The 15356-nt window shown below is 40.0% G+C and overlaps 1 protein-coding gene across 25 annotated transcripts in view; it reads left to right on the forward strand.

Annotated features, from left to right (window-relative positions):
• The window catches only part of DTNA (dystrobrevin alpha), a 185145-nt gene that overhangs the window by 126085 nt on the left and 43704 nt on the right, over positions 1 to 15356 (forward strand). For all 25 annotated transcript variants that reach the window (XM_079982632.1, XM_079982643.1, XM_079982650.1 and 22 more), the window contains 5 exons: positions 2334 to 2419; positions 4363 to 4517; positions 5870 to 5975; positions 6814 to 6980; positions 9696 to 9820. In XM_079982632.1, the coding sequence (XP_079838758.1) occupies positions 2334 to 2419; positions 4363 to 4517; positions 5870 to 5975; positions 6814 to 6980; positions 9696 to 9820 (639 nt within the window). The remainder of the gene's footprint in view (positions 1 to 2333; positions 2420 to 4362; positions 4518 to 5869; positions 5976 to 6813; positions 6981 to 9695; positions 9821 to 15356) is intronic.

Here is a 15356-nt window from a genome sequence, read left to right on the forward strand (position 1 = left end):
AAGCAAGCCAATTAGTATATACAAAAGCAAGTGAATAAAGCAAGTGAATATAAACATATATGAGCTGTTGCAAGCTCCTTCTTGCAACAACTACCAATTCGTTTTGGAGTTATCTTGACTACCAAGATGGCATTTTAGGCCTTCTGGAACATTTCACCTTTAGTTTCAACACACTCTGAAGATTCTCTCCCCCTTTGTGGCTTTACAACAATGATCCCTTCACTGAACAATGATCCCTTCACTGAACATCTTCACCAGCGGCTGTCACAAGGCAGAATACTTGCTCTTAGGCAGCCATATTTTACTCATGAAAACTTTAAAAACTACTACTATAAAGGAGTTTCATTGTACAACAGAGCAGCTTTGATAATTGCCAGACCCTAGGGGCACCTAAATGCCAAGGTGCCCGTTTATCTCACCTAGTCACAAGCCATGTCAATACATATTTTCATGGGGAAATTGAATTTACGCTGAGTCTAGGTAGAGATGTATGAATATAAATGACTCAGATGAAATATGGTGTCCAAACCTATCAAGTCCAACTGCAAAAAAAAATTAAAATGGAAAATATTCCTTTCATACCTTTTCTTCTCAGAAGTATTCAGCTATGGAAAATGCTATTCCATTTGGGATACAGAGAAAACTTACTTATCTGCTATTCACAATTCATCCCCTTACTGAAGAAGGACCCATTAAATTTGTACAATTGCCATAGGTCACACATTTATTTATTTTTTAAAAAATAATCCATTGACTTCAAACAATAAAGTTGTTTCTCCTTACCATTATTACATTTTTTTAAAGTGCCACAAGGTGGAGGAAACCCTGATTCATATGTGGTGTTCATGTAAATACACTAGAGAGTACTGGGAAATGATTCACACAGAATTAAAAAAGATTCTAAAACTCACATTTCCCGAAAGACTGGAGGCCTTTCTGTTAGGGATAATAGGTGATGACATTCCAAAAAAGGCACTCAATATCTTTCTGTACATGACTGCTGCAGCTAGAATACATTACTGCCTAAACATACACAGGTACTTCAAGCCACAAGTAGTCACCAACTAGCTTTTAATGTATTGTATGTACAAGATGGATGATCGCTGTCTATGTTTGCATAAATGCTTAGCTTTGTTTCAAAACTGTTGGTTTTACTTGGACCAGCTTCGTTGATAATAATTGTGATTTTGAATTATATTCAATGATTTCCCATTTATTTATATGTTAAACTAAAATGGCAAACACCTGAAATTAAAATATGTATGCTGCTTGCCTGTTTTATGCAAGCATAGGGCACAATCAAGCCAAACTATGCACCTTTTAACTAAGCTTAACTCTCTCCAACTGAAATAAATAAGACTGACCATTTTTAATTTGTCTGTATCACTACCACTTCTGCATTCAGCATGTAGACACATGGCTGGATATTTTAGGGGGCCTACTGTGGACCCACATTAATATTGATTCAGCACTAGACAGACATCTTTGTTGTATTCCCAGGCATAAGAACAACAGCAACAGCAACAACAATAACTGTATACTGCCCTCCATCTGTAGATATCAGAGCGGTTAACAACATAAAAATGACGTTTTGACAGTTAATGGCATTTTAATACCATTTAGGGTAGAATCTTGTGGTCCCAAGAGTCATAGGATAGAGTGGATCTTCTCCCTACCCACGGAGAGGGAGATGTGGAGGCTGGAGGAAAAGGTCTACTCTCTCAAGCCTCTCTTGTTGTTATCACAGAAACCTCTGCTCTGTACTGGTGGTGCTGCAGTGGTGATAATGGCAAAAGAGCAGCCATTCTGGAGACAGATTAAGGATGGATCACCCAGATCAAAAACCCTTCCAGGCTCCTGACATACACCCATAATGGGGGGAAAGTACATTAGGTATACTTATAATCTCTCCATTGGGATTAATATGAGGGGAAATCTTCAGGGAACACCCAGGAAAAGAAGGGGGGTGGGGAAGCAGAGAAATGCTGGCCAGAGCCTTCTTCCCTGCCAGAGCCTGACCAGACTAGATTGGGCAATGTTTCGTGTTCTGGTTTCGATGGAATTTAGTGTTGTGCTAGAATTATTATATTTGATTTATTTCTCTAGCTTTATCTTTTTAAACTGTTTTTACACTACAACACTCAGATAACCACTGTTCAAATCAGAACTACAATAAATAGCTTGTTTTCTCTTGTATTCTTTTTAAAAGTTTTATGGTTGTTTGCAAAATTTTAATTTCCAAGCCTAAGAATATTTGTACGGCATAATTCAACAGCAGTGCAAAAATATTGCCATATTGATGTCATCATATTTGTTTTCTTGTTACTGTATAGAGAAGGACATGGAAAAATGTCTGTCTTTGCTGTCAAAATGGCCTTGGCAACACTTTGTGGAGGAAAGATCATGGACAAATTGAGATGTAAGTCTTTGTCCTCTATTGTTTATATTTTATTAATGTTGTTCCTTTCCTTTCAATATGGAATAGAACCGGAATTTGGTTTAGATAATAGTGATATGAATCAATTCATGGTTTCTTTCCAGAATTCTGGTACTGAAAGATTCCTCTTATGCATGGTCAAATGTGTTGAGTGTCCAGCATAAAGAAACATTTTCATGGTTTTCATAATGAAATATATTTTGCACCCCACCACCACTAAAGACCCAAAGAGCTACTCTACTAAACAATACAGAGTACAAAGACCCCCAGCAATAAAACTGCTAGCACATTTGCAAAGCAAAGCAGGGTCCAGTACGGTTTCAAATTAGATGGGAGACTGTGTGCTGAGATTCCTGCATTGTTGGGGATTGGACTAGATGACCCTAGGGATGAGAGCCAGTGTGGTGTAGTGGTTAAGAGCAGTAGACTCGTAATCTGGTGAACCAGGTTCGCGTCTCCGCTCCTCCGCATGCAGCTGCTGGGTGACCTTGGGCTAGTCATACTTCTCTGAAGTCTCTCAGCCACACTCAGAGTGTTTGTTGTGGGGGAGGAAGGGAAAGGAGAATGTTAGCTGCTTTGAGACTCCTTAGGAGAGTGATAAAGTGGGATTTCGAATACAAACTCTTCTTCTTCTTGGGGTCCCTTCCAGCTCTGCGGTTCTTTGATTCTATTATACTAAAACAACAGGACACTACTGAATTGGCAGCCAGGCCCAAGTTTGAAAAGAACTAACAGTGTTTTCTACTACAAGCAGTTTTCTGTTTAAGTTTTGCATAGTCAACATCTGTAAAGCATTTAACAATTTTAAAGAATTGCTCTTTGACTCCGATAGCAAGAGCAGAAAAGCAGTTAGCAAAATGTTTGGGAAACATGCATATGTATTAGAAAGATTGATCAATTAAAGCTTCTTTAATCAGGTTGCAGCCCTAGTTAAAACCAATATGGATTAAGTTAATCCATTCATAGATCCAAACACATAACACACAAGAGGCACAGAAACAACTTTATTGTCTGAAGTGAAATCACCCTTTGTAATGCATTGAATATTTTAAAGCGCGCACACAAATACCCAGCTCTCCAATAATCCAAATCAAGGATGACTACCTGTGGCCCTTCAGGTGTTGTAGGACTTCAGCTCTCATCAGTCCCAGCTGGCATGACCAAAGGTTAGGGATGATGGTAACTGGAGACCAACAATTTCTGGTAGGCCACAGGTTAACCACCCATATCTAAATACTCAGTTCCCAGATCATGGACCACCTCTCCCCATTTGAACCAAACCAGACCCTGTGATAGTAATTTGAGGCTCTTCTACATGTTCCTCCTCCACAAGAGGTTCAGAGGGTGGCAGCATAAAAATGGGCTCCCTATTTGTGGAATGCTCTCCCTAGGGAGGCTCACCTGGCACCTTACATAACTTTAGGTGCCAGGTGAGAACATTCCTCTTCACACAGGCCTTTGACTGATCAAACAATCCATGGCCTTTTAAATGTGTTGAGGGGAAGGTTATTGTTGTGTTATATATTTTGTATTTTTATACTGTAAGCTACCCAGTGATCTTCAGATAAAGGGTGGTATAAAAATTTAATAAATTGTCACCATTATCATTACTTGAAGCAGAAAGTTGCTCCAGGCTCAAGAAGTTTGCATTTTGTGCTTTGGATCTCTTTTATCATGCTAAATTACCATTTTTTCTCTGATTTGCATCATTTTTTTTCTAAAACTGGAAAAGAATTTTGAGTATTAGAAAAGTGCTTGCTTACTTCCTTTAGTGAGTCCTAACAAAGGCGTATCCATTCTTTTGCAATATAAAAAAGGGGATAACTCTAATTATTATTTTCATTTGAAAAGAAATACTGTTAGATTTGTAACTAGTGGCTTAAACCAAATAAACCATTTCATATTTCCCCCCTTTATTCCATCAGATATTTTCTCAATGATTTCAGACACCAGCGGTGTAATGGTTTATGGTAAATATGACATGTTTCTGCGAGAAGTCCTTAAACTACCCACGGCGGTCTTCGAAGGTCCTTCTTTTGGATACACAGAGCAGTCAGCAAAATCCTGTTTTTCTCAACAGGTAGATAAAATGACAACATTCACTGCCTCCTTTTTGCCCTTCCCATTAATGATATGCAGTGACAAAATGTTATGTGCTTTTTATTTGTTTATACTGTAGATTGTGTACTGGACACTTTGGCAATTGTAAACCAGAAGAGAACTGTATTTTGTTTAAGGGCCAAATTAGATATGACTTGGGAAGACGTGTGAACAATCTCCTAATACGATTTGGAAAAAATACTAACAAGATGTTGTAGGGTAGCTATGAATTGGTTCGCAGCAGCAGCAGCAGGAGGAGGGGCCCCTGTATTGTTTTCCGAAATGCTCCTACATAAGTGTGGAATATGATTAGGGCTCAGCTCTCAGGTGGGCACCACTGGGAGAAGTTCATGGTGAGCTCTGGCACATCTTTTTCTAGAAAAATAGCACTGGTTATGATAACAATGATATTAGATTTATAGACCAATAAACTATTGCCTTCAGTATTATAGAGATGAACAATATTGGGACTAGGTATGCACTGAGGTTTGGTCCTTCCCAGTTCTACATGGACACAGGACTACATCCAGCCCATCCTGTTTATGTGCAGATTTAAATGGAAAATCCTTTGAAGTTTTCAAGTAATGCCATTTAAAAAAAAAAATACAAGTACAAGTGGTTACAAGATGGTTCCAGGACTACAACGTGGCCCCTAATCTCCCCTACTCCTTTTCAAAAGGCTCCCAAATAGCTGACTGAGATGTTTACAGCCTGGAGCAACTACCATACAAAGCTTCTTGCCTTTGAATTACAACAGAGCAAATCCCCCTTGTAGCATCATGGACTTGATGCATGGGCGTAGCCAGGGGGAGGCAAGGGGGACAGCTGACCCCCATCAAGTAAAACAATAGAAATACTTAACTAACTGACCAATCACATTGGTTCTGCCCCCCTAACAAAGTCCTGCCCCCCCAAAAAAAAATCCTGGCTACGCCCATGACTTGGTGTCCCTCAGAACTCTTCCTGGGCCATACCCCTCACTGGCTCTGCTTTACTCCTTAATTGTGTCCTTGACCTCTGATAATGTCTGGGTGGAGAACAGAGAGGGCTGTGGAAGTATGTGTAGAAGCTAGCCTACTGTACAGAGATGAAATTACATCTGTTGCTTTGCTCACTTTTGCTCCAGATCCTGCCTATCACTTAAAGGTTGCCTCAGATGGTTGCCGGAAAGGAATGCGTCTCTTGGGCTGAAAAGAGTTCCCTTCCCCTGTTTAAGATATTGAAATGTATCTGCTTAATTATTTCACCCATGTGTGTGTGACCCATGAGGAAAGTAAAATTCCCCTTTCAGCTTGCAATGCTAAATTGTTTCTGCTTTGTTCATGTAAACAGAAAAAAGTCACACTGAATGCTTTTTTGGACACTCTCATGTCTGATCCTCCACCGCAATGCCTGGTCTGGTTACCACTTCTGCATCGATTGGCAAATGTTGAGAATGGTATGTAGTCAAAAGATGAGGGGCATGTGGAATATCAATGGGGTTCACAATGATTGTGTTTTCCCCAGGAAAAGTTATTGTTCTTGAAAAGGAAGAATGGCTAAGAATGTGGTGCCAATTTCAATTCCTAATGATAAGGTCTGCCTTGTCCATTGATTTCAATGTGCTCAGACATACTGAACTCAGGATAGTTTCAGGCTGCAAGTTGTAAACCTAGTTAGTGTTGTCCCTCTTGCAAAATCATACACAGCATAAACTGATATGCTTGCTACCTTTAGTATCTCTCCTTCTGCCTTTGCAAGTTGACCACAGTAGATTCTTCACATCCACACTAGTCCTAGGATGGAATTCAACACCGCATTAATACAATTGTTCCGTCAGCACCAGTATTTCTGATTGCCAGACAGAACAGTCTCCCTTAAGACTCCCTCTATGTGTTATTATGGAGGTTTTCCTGACTCCCCAAAGCAGATTTGGGGGAGTAGTGTGGGGAAGAGAGGGGGGAAACTCCACTGAGCTACTGGGAGTCCTTCTGCTGGCTTCAGCTAGTGCACTGGGTTAGTTGAATCCAACCCCTCATTCTTTCTTCCACGCTTCCACATTTTCCTGTTTTGGTTTTCTGCTGCTATAAGAGGTTTTCTCTTAGACAGTAGCAGATGCTTGTTTGTCTTCAGAGAAAACTGCGAAGCTTTTAAATTTCAGGAACCTTAAGAATAACATTTGCTGTGGAAAATGACTTCAGACACAAAAGCAGGTTGCTAAGACCTGTTAGTGGCTTCAGTTTTAACACTGCGCTGATTGTCTTTTGTTTTGTTTTTAAATCCATTTCCCCTTGTAGTCTTCCACCCTGTCGAGTGTTCCTACTGCCATAGCGAGAGCATGATGGGATTTCGCTATCGATGCCAGCAGTGTCACAATTACCAGCTCTGTCAAGATTGCTTCTGGAGGGGACATGCCAGTGGTTCCCATAGCAACCAGCACCAAATGAAAGAATACACGTCATGGGTAAGGGAAGGTTCATGAATTGCTGCAGACTGTTTGAACTCCACCAGTCAGAGAAAATCTCAAGGATGGGAGTTGGAACTGACCGAATCGTTTTCCCTTAAAACCACATATAGGAAACTAACTTTGCCAGTTTAGCTAAGCGTCTCTGTAATGGAGAAGCCCCAGTTGTGGTCCTTGTTCCCAGTCAGTTCTGAGATGAAAAATGGGAAGAACTGAACAGTATGGCTATCCTCAGTGTGGATTTGAGCAGTCCAACATGTTAATACTGTTCTGGATGTCAGGAGAGCTGCAGGAAGGTCTTGGAATATAAAACTATTTCCACAGTAAGTTGTTCATTTTTGTAGGACATAGTCAAATATGTTGGCTTTTCTCTCATATTATCTGCTTTATATGATAAGAGATCTATATCTAAAATGGAATCTTAAAAATCTAGATCTAAGAAGAACAATGGAAGATGTTGATTTACCATTCAGCTACTTTATGAAATATGTTTATATAAAGTCAGTAGAAGTGTAGGCATGCTATATATTCATTAACATTCAGCCACCATAGTTTCTTAACCTTATTCAGACTATCTCTAACAACATGAACTCTATATTGCACTCAGATGAAACATATGTGTGATCTTGTCTCATTTTGGTAGCTGCCAGTTAGCTACGGAGTCAAGTGTAACATTCTAGTTCTAGTTTACAAGGCAGCTTGGAACAGCTTGGAACCAGTTCTCTAAAACAATGCCTCCTTCTGTGTAGACCATAATCTGCACTGGTTACCCTGTTAGCATGCCATGGTCCACAGGTATACATCTTACCGTGGGGCAGAGGAGGGTCCATGGTGGCTCCTGAGCAGTGAATTGATCTCCTCTTGAAGGTCAGGCAGGCTGCAACCATGGAATGTTTATGTCAACAACTGGAAGTATACCTGTTTACCCGGGCATTTCCCTGACTTATTATTGTTGTTGTTGTTGTTATTAAAAAAAATTATACCACCCTTCATCTGAAGATCACAAGGCAGTTCACGATACCAGTGCCAGGTATTGGTGGTTACTGCAACTTATATTTTAACTTTGTTTATTGAACTGTTTTTATTTTGTGTGTTTTGTTTTGTTTGTAAACCACATTTTAGCTTCTTTTTGAAATTAAAGGTAGCATGTGCCTTCTATTCTTAATAATATTTAATAAGCTTACTTCTATAAGAGTCCCAGTGTATGGCCCCCTTAAGCCACAACTCAGTTAATACAAATTTCTGGGACTTAAGCTCATATCATATGTGAGTCTATGCACATTATAGTCTATGCAACAGATTCTATATATATAAAAAATAAGTTACATGCTTTTAGATTCACAAAATGTTTAGGGGTATGTGTACCCCTGCGTCCCCACAGAAAAAAAGTGCTGAATGCAGAGAATATCTTACCTGCAAAAGCTGGAAAGGAGGGAAGTGCAACAAGGATAATGAAAGCAAACTAAGCAATTGCAGTACAAACAGCATTATATATTAAAGCTGGTGCTTCTGAAATTAGAATGATAAATAATTGGCAATGATTAAGAAAATAGGGTTGCCATATTTCAAAAAGTAAAAACCAGGACACCCCGAAAGTTGTTGAGAGCTTTTTTTAGGACAAAATGCTGCCTTTTGGAAATCCCTCCTCCCCCCCCCCCCCGACGTCAATCCCACCTTCAAAATCCTGGTAACGTCCAGTAAAATCCAGACATATGGCAGCCCTAAATAAATGAAGATAGGTAGTGCAGAGTTAGGTAGTGAATCAGGAATATGGAAAATATTATTCTAGTAATGGCCTCTGAACTCACACTTCTTTGGCATGGATCACCATGTTTTAAGTGTTTAAATTATTAAGGACTGAGTAAAGAGGGCCTGAATGAAGTATGATTCACTGTAATTTTTTTATTTTTCAATCTAGATTTTTTGTGTGTGAGAGTCTGGTTTGATTGAGTGTTGTGCTGATGTTTATCACACAGCTTTTTGTACTGATGATGTTTACCTTAAAAACCCAGTTTATGCAAAGGTCTGCACAATTAGAAAACAAACTGTATCTGATTCTGCCTTTGTTCCTGGGTAGAAAATTCTGCCTGGGGATCATACACTCAGATACCTGGTTCCTTTACTGGGGGAAAAAACTCATTTATACCCTTGATAGGCTACTAAAGGAAGTGTACTACTCTATACATATCTGTTTGTTGTCCCTAATCTCTTTGGGGCAAACATGGTCTTTTCAGTCATAGAAATGTTTGCTCTCTTCCACTTCTAATTATGTCATCAGCAGCTTTTCAAATGTACTTTTCACCTGGGATTGTGCCAGTGGAGAAATCAGATGCAGGCCTTGGGTCCTCTCTCCCACTCCTCTCACTGTGGGAGATAGGAGAAAGATGAACTGGGAGATTCTGCAGCTTCTCTCTCTTTAAAGGATTTTATTTATTTTATTTATTTTATTTCTATACCTCTTTATATTTTTAATAAAAAATCTCAAAGCAGTTTACAGCATATTAAATCAATAAAACAATAGCCGGGTGATGTTCCTCCGGCCTCATGAGGATGCAACTCAGGACATAATACAGAGCCACTGAATAAGTGGGTCTTTGGTGGGGGGGATGCCTTTAACTAGTAGAGCATTGCTTTGTTTCCCCATAGTTCTGTGGCTGCAAAAACAATTTAAACCTTACCTGTCCAAATTACCTTTACCTTCCTTGTTCCTCCCAGAAATCACCTGCTAAGAAGCTAACTAATGCACTTAGCAAGTCTTTAAGCTGTGCTTCCAGCCGTGAACCTTTGCACCCAATGTTCCCTGACCAGCCTGAAAAACCTCTAAACTTGGCTCATATTGTGTAAGTATTTGTGTGCTCTGTAGATAATATCCTTTGTTCTAGGTGACCTACTGTTCATCCTGGTTTGAAGGCAAATGGAGGGAGGCCTCTTCATGTGTTCTTTAGAAATGCTGCTTATTAAACTATCCAATTGTATTATGGATTTAAGCATAACTTAGCTTCATGATACTGAAAAGTAATGGGAAACACTGGATCTTTTTTCCATTTTTGCTTAGCATCATAGTATAGCATTCTGAAATATTGGTGTGTGTTTTTTTAAATTTCAGTTTAGTGAGTCTTCAGTATACCAGGAGGCTAGAGCTGAATGATTCTGCTCTGTTTTGACCAGTGAAACAGTTAAATATCTAAAAGGTAAAGAAAGGAAAGTAGAAATTGACATGTTCCAATATGGAAGCAGATTTCAAATTATTTATCTTACCAGTTCTCTCAAAATTGAGATTTTCTAAAATACATGCCTCAGTTCACACGAAGGCAATGCTTTCCTGCAGGAATTACAGTTATGAATTATGAAATCTGATAGACTGTGTGAGACAAGGTGGAACAAAGGTGCTTTGAATTGTTTCCTTCAACTGTTTCACATAGCCATGCCTTGATTTTTCCATAACTTAGATATGTATTATGTGGCAGCTGCAATGTGCTCCTTTTAAGAAGCAGGGAAGCATGGTCAAAAATGTAGGAAAGCTACATTTCTACAAATTAAAGAAATTGCCATTTGAAGAAGTAGGAAGTTCATCTCACAGCAGTCTTTTCAGGGACCCTGTAAGTCAAGGGTGAGAAATCTCTAGTCCTTAGGCCTAATGAGACCCACTAGGCCATTTTGGCTAAGCCCTGCCCACTGGCCCTGCATCTGACATCATATATGACATCAGAGTGGCTGGGCCAAAAAAAAAAAGTTTTCAGGCACTGCTGATCAGATGATTGATGGTGTCTGCAAAACCATTTGCAAGGCACTTTGAAGCTCTGGCTATCCGCTGATTGTTACTGCTTCAAGAGAGCCCTGCATTGTTGACAGTCAGCTGATAGTTGGGGCTGTCCTAAGGAGTTTCCCATGGGATGTAAAGCACTAGAGCAGCCTTTCTCAACCTGTGGGTCCCCAGATGTTGTTGAACTACAATTCCCATCACCCCTAGCAAGCAAGGCCAGAGCTCAGGGATGATGGGAGTTGTAGTCCAACAGCATCTGGGGACCCACAGGTTGAGAACCACTGCACTAGAGGAAATGCTTTGAATTCAAAATGCTTTCTCAGAGACTTCAAAGGTCCTTCCTATAACTGTTGATCAGCAGTTCTAGCAACCTCCTCTGAATTTGGACAGGTGTCAGTCACCTGCTATCATTAGGAGACCTGATGATTTGACAGATAGACAGTCCTGCCTACCTGTCAAAGTTGGCCCACAGGGATGGGAGAAATAAGTATCTGGAGTTGAGGAAGGTACTGGTGATATCCAGGAATGCAGAATAAAAACAACCTTGATAAAAGTATTTACATGAAGCACTCCATATGCAGGACAGGAGTTCTGATTTCTGGGATTGTGGTTCTGTGATAGGTGACTGGCATGCTAATTCAGCATGTTAGAATCTGGCAAGCTAGAGATCCAACAGTAGCCATATACATTCTGATCACTGCTGCTTCAGATGTCAATCAGAATCTCCATTCCTATCTCTGTGTACATAACAACTGGTGTATTTTCCCAGCACCACTTACTCCAAACTCCTATGATATGTATTTTTCACCTCTCTTTGGAAACAGTCTTTACAAAAAATGGTGTTTGGAAATGGCTTTAAAGCAGGGGTAGCCAATGTGGCACCCTCCAAATGTTATTGAACAACAACTTCCAGCATCCTTGACCATTTGTCACACTTGCTGGGGCTGATGGAAGTTGTAGTTCAACAACTTCTGAAGGACAACCACATTGACTACTCCTGCCTTAAGGCATGCACAGAGGAGCTTCTGCCACTATAGAGTTGTGAGAGGATAACTTTGTAGCCTCAAAAGCCTGCTCAAAAGCTTAGTTGGCTTAAAAGAAGCAGCATGTATTGTAAGCTCTGGACTTCCTTTACTGCTCAGTTCAAAATCAGATCAATAAGAAGTAGGCTTCTGATATTCCAGTGATTTCTTCTCTAAGTCCCTAGAGCATCTGAGTGACTTGTAGATAATTATGTTCCCACAAGCACTTTTAAATTATGCATTCATATAGCTGAATGGGCACAGATAGTCAGCTGTTTAGATAGAATCATTCTGACAAGGATAATTCCCAGCATATTCAGAAAATAATTGTGATTTGCTTAATGGGGTTTGGGTTTTTTTTACGGTAACTACTACTACTCCTGTGGTTCTTAAAGTGGTTCAGATCTCCATCACAGAGATTTATTTTTATGTTCTGTGTTCCATTTACCTCAAGTCAAAACTTCCTTCATGTGGCTGTTCATTCTGTATTCACTGTTGCATGCGTTTTGTAGAAAATACAAGGAACATTATATTACATAATGACTGTCTGTGGTTGGCAGCACTGTTGGAAGTCACTTAGCCTGCTTTGACATGAAGACTCTCACGCAGATATTAAATACTGGGCTACGATTATTAACTAAGATCAGTCTAAAGCAATGAGCTGTCATTGGAAGACTGAACAGTGTATTGTTCTCATTATGATGAAGCTGTAATGGAAGCACACTATTTGTTTAACCTTCCCAAATCATAGAATCATTGATAGTGCTTTTCAAAACAGCATCTTACTTGATAATTCCTTTTAAATTAAATTTACACCTGCTAAGAATATTAGTTTGAAATGCTAGACCCTCTACTTATTCCATTCCTTAGATGTCAAAAATAAAAGGTTGACTACTTAAGCCAGGGATGGAGAACCTGTGGCCCTCAAGATGTTTATGGAGTCTATTTCCCATCAGCCACAGCAACCATAGCCAATGATCAGAAGTGATGTGAGACCACAGTGTTTGGAGGACCACAGGTTCCCCCACCCAGGTTAAATGGAAGCAAGCTACTGAAAAATTGATGAAAGCCAAATGAATCAAGCAGTTATGCTCAAAAGGAAACATTTTTGTGAATAGTTGATGTAATTCTATGGTTTATAGCTGAGAGCCATAACATATTGATGAGAGTTTTGCTATTTAGTTCAGGTTAGTATAGTTAGGTCTTCAGACTTGCCCTTATAGCATTAAATGAAAATCGCAAATTAGCCAGTACCTTCATGGTTTAAGAAGAAAAGAATAACTGTATGGGGACTTCAAATAAATATGCTGCAAATATGTGTATTTTTCCGCTTGAAAGATCTTTCTGTTTGAAGCAGAGCCTTCATTCCTCCCCACACCCCCACATCTCCAGCTGGGGCCAACACCAAAATGCCTTCCTGCAGCATTCAGATACCAAGCTATTTCTTCCTCTACCCCCTACCTCTCTCAGTGCCTCCTGAAGAAGGCCACCTAACTCTCCTACTTGGCAAGGCCCTGAACAACTACTCTTATTATACTATATCTCCACTTGCAAAAATCTGAGGAGGAGAGAGAGAAATGTGAAATTGAAGCAAAACATGATCCTCTTCTTTGCATTATCCAGGATCAGCTACTCTATAGAAAAGGACTTCTGTGTACATCTTTTCTACCTGTATTTTTATACAGAAGGCAATGGCTGCAGTTCACTAAAGTTTGTTGAGATCATATCCCAATAAGATCAATGCAAGAAAGTATTTTTTCCATCATTTTTTTGTGGGAATTGTTCACTTATTGGAAGTGTGCAGAGGATTCAACTTTTGTCACAATTAGCTTCAGCTGGACTGGAGTCAATCTATTCACGTACAAGAAAATATACCAGGATTCGAAAGGGAATTGAGCACTGTTCTTATAAGGATTTCAAAAACAACCAGCAATCTGGTCTCTTCTGATCCTAGGACAGGTGTAGGGAGCCCAGATGTTGCTGAACTACAACTCCCATCATCTCTGGCTATTGACCATGCTTGCTGAGGCTGATGGGAGTTGTGGTTCAGCAATATCTGGAGGGCCAATGTTTCCCCACACCTGCCCTAGGACATTACCTCCTTCCTAAGAGAAAATATCTGTTCCTGACAGTGAGAATGTTTGTTATTTTATTTTTACTTTTTCTGGTGGGGATTGAAAGCAACGTTGAATACAATAATACAGAAATTAAAATAAACCAGTTGTGGAGCGAGCATCGTATGCAATACAGCTGATATAAATTAGCACAGGGGGGAAAGATATGCTGCATGGATTCCTTGGGAATATATTCTTACTCGACTGATTTTTATTCTTAAATGTAATGGAAGATAAACCGTATCATGAGGAAAAGCTCTAGGCAAGCATCCCAGCAAAAGGGGTATTTACAGCCACTTTTAATGGTAGGCTTCATGTAAGCAAAGTCTTCCTTCCCCCTGCAGCAGCCACTTACAGTAAGGACAGAAATCTTTTGTAGAGCTACGCTTGCATTTGCACTTTCATTATACGCTGGTTTTAACATTGTATTTACTACCATGAGTGACTCTACCAGTGTAAGTGGGGGCACAGCAGTAAACACTTGGTTCAAACATTGTTAAATTCCATTGAGTAAATGCTGTAAGCAACCAAGTAGTTTTAACTCCCTATTTAGCATCAGTGAAATGCACTCGTGGCATGACCTGAGAGAAGAATGACCTTTCTATCTTAAAAAAGAAATCCCTTGGTAAACTGCAATCTTGAATTTAACATTTTGCATGATGATATTGATATGTTCACCGAGATACTGCATTGTTTTCCATTGAGTCTAGATTCTGCCCCAAGGGTTTCATGCAATGGCGGGTGTTTAATAATGGTCCCATACAACACTTGGACAGGGCTAGTGAACGACCTGGGTAGAGCCTAGCCTCCCCTCCCCCCACCTCCAAAACACAGAGAAATATAAAACCTCCCCACACACAAACACATTTCCCCCCTGTCTCTCCATGCAGGGATGAGAACATCCCAGCACATAATTCCTTGTCCTCCTCACTAAGTTCTCTTCACTAAGCAGCTGGAGAGTCGTGAAGGTCAGAGGCACACAATGAGATCTCAGCAATCCTATCCCAAATCTTCTCCTGCTGATTGGTGCTGGGAATATGTGAGGAGCACTCCCATCCAAGTGCTTTACCCGCAACCTATAGTGAAAATGGGATGTGTGGGCTGCACAGAAGTTGTCTGAGGTCCACCTGTGGGCCATGGGTTGCCCATATGGGATTTAAACACTGTACCTGTCTGTCATAATGGCCATTGCCTACAAACAAGCAAATGCAACCACTGGCTGACTACAACTGTCAGTCTCTACAAAGTGTTCCTCAGGTTTTGTTAATTACTTATTAGCTATTGGAGAAAGTTCAGTATTTAACATATATTTCACTTGACAGCCATCAGAAACATCTTAAATGTCAACAGATTGATTTTCCTATTTACTGCATCATATCCTATAGCTGGGATTCAAGATCAAGCACAGACAAGCACTTGCGAACACTGAGCTGGAGTCTTTCCTTTTCTTTCGACACACTTGTGTGCCATTTCACAA

The sequence above is a fragment of the Podarcis cretensis genome, assembly GCF_951804945.1.
Source record: "Podarcis cretensis genome assembly, chromosome: 7".
Classification (NCBI taxonomy): Eukaryota; Metazoa; Chordata; class Lepidosauria; order Squamata; family Lacertidae; genus Podarcis; species Podarcis cretensis.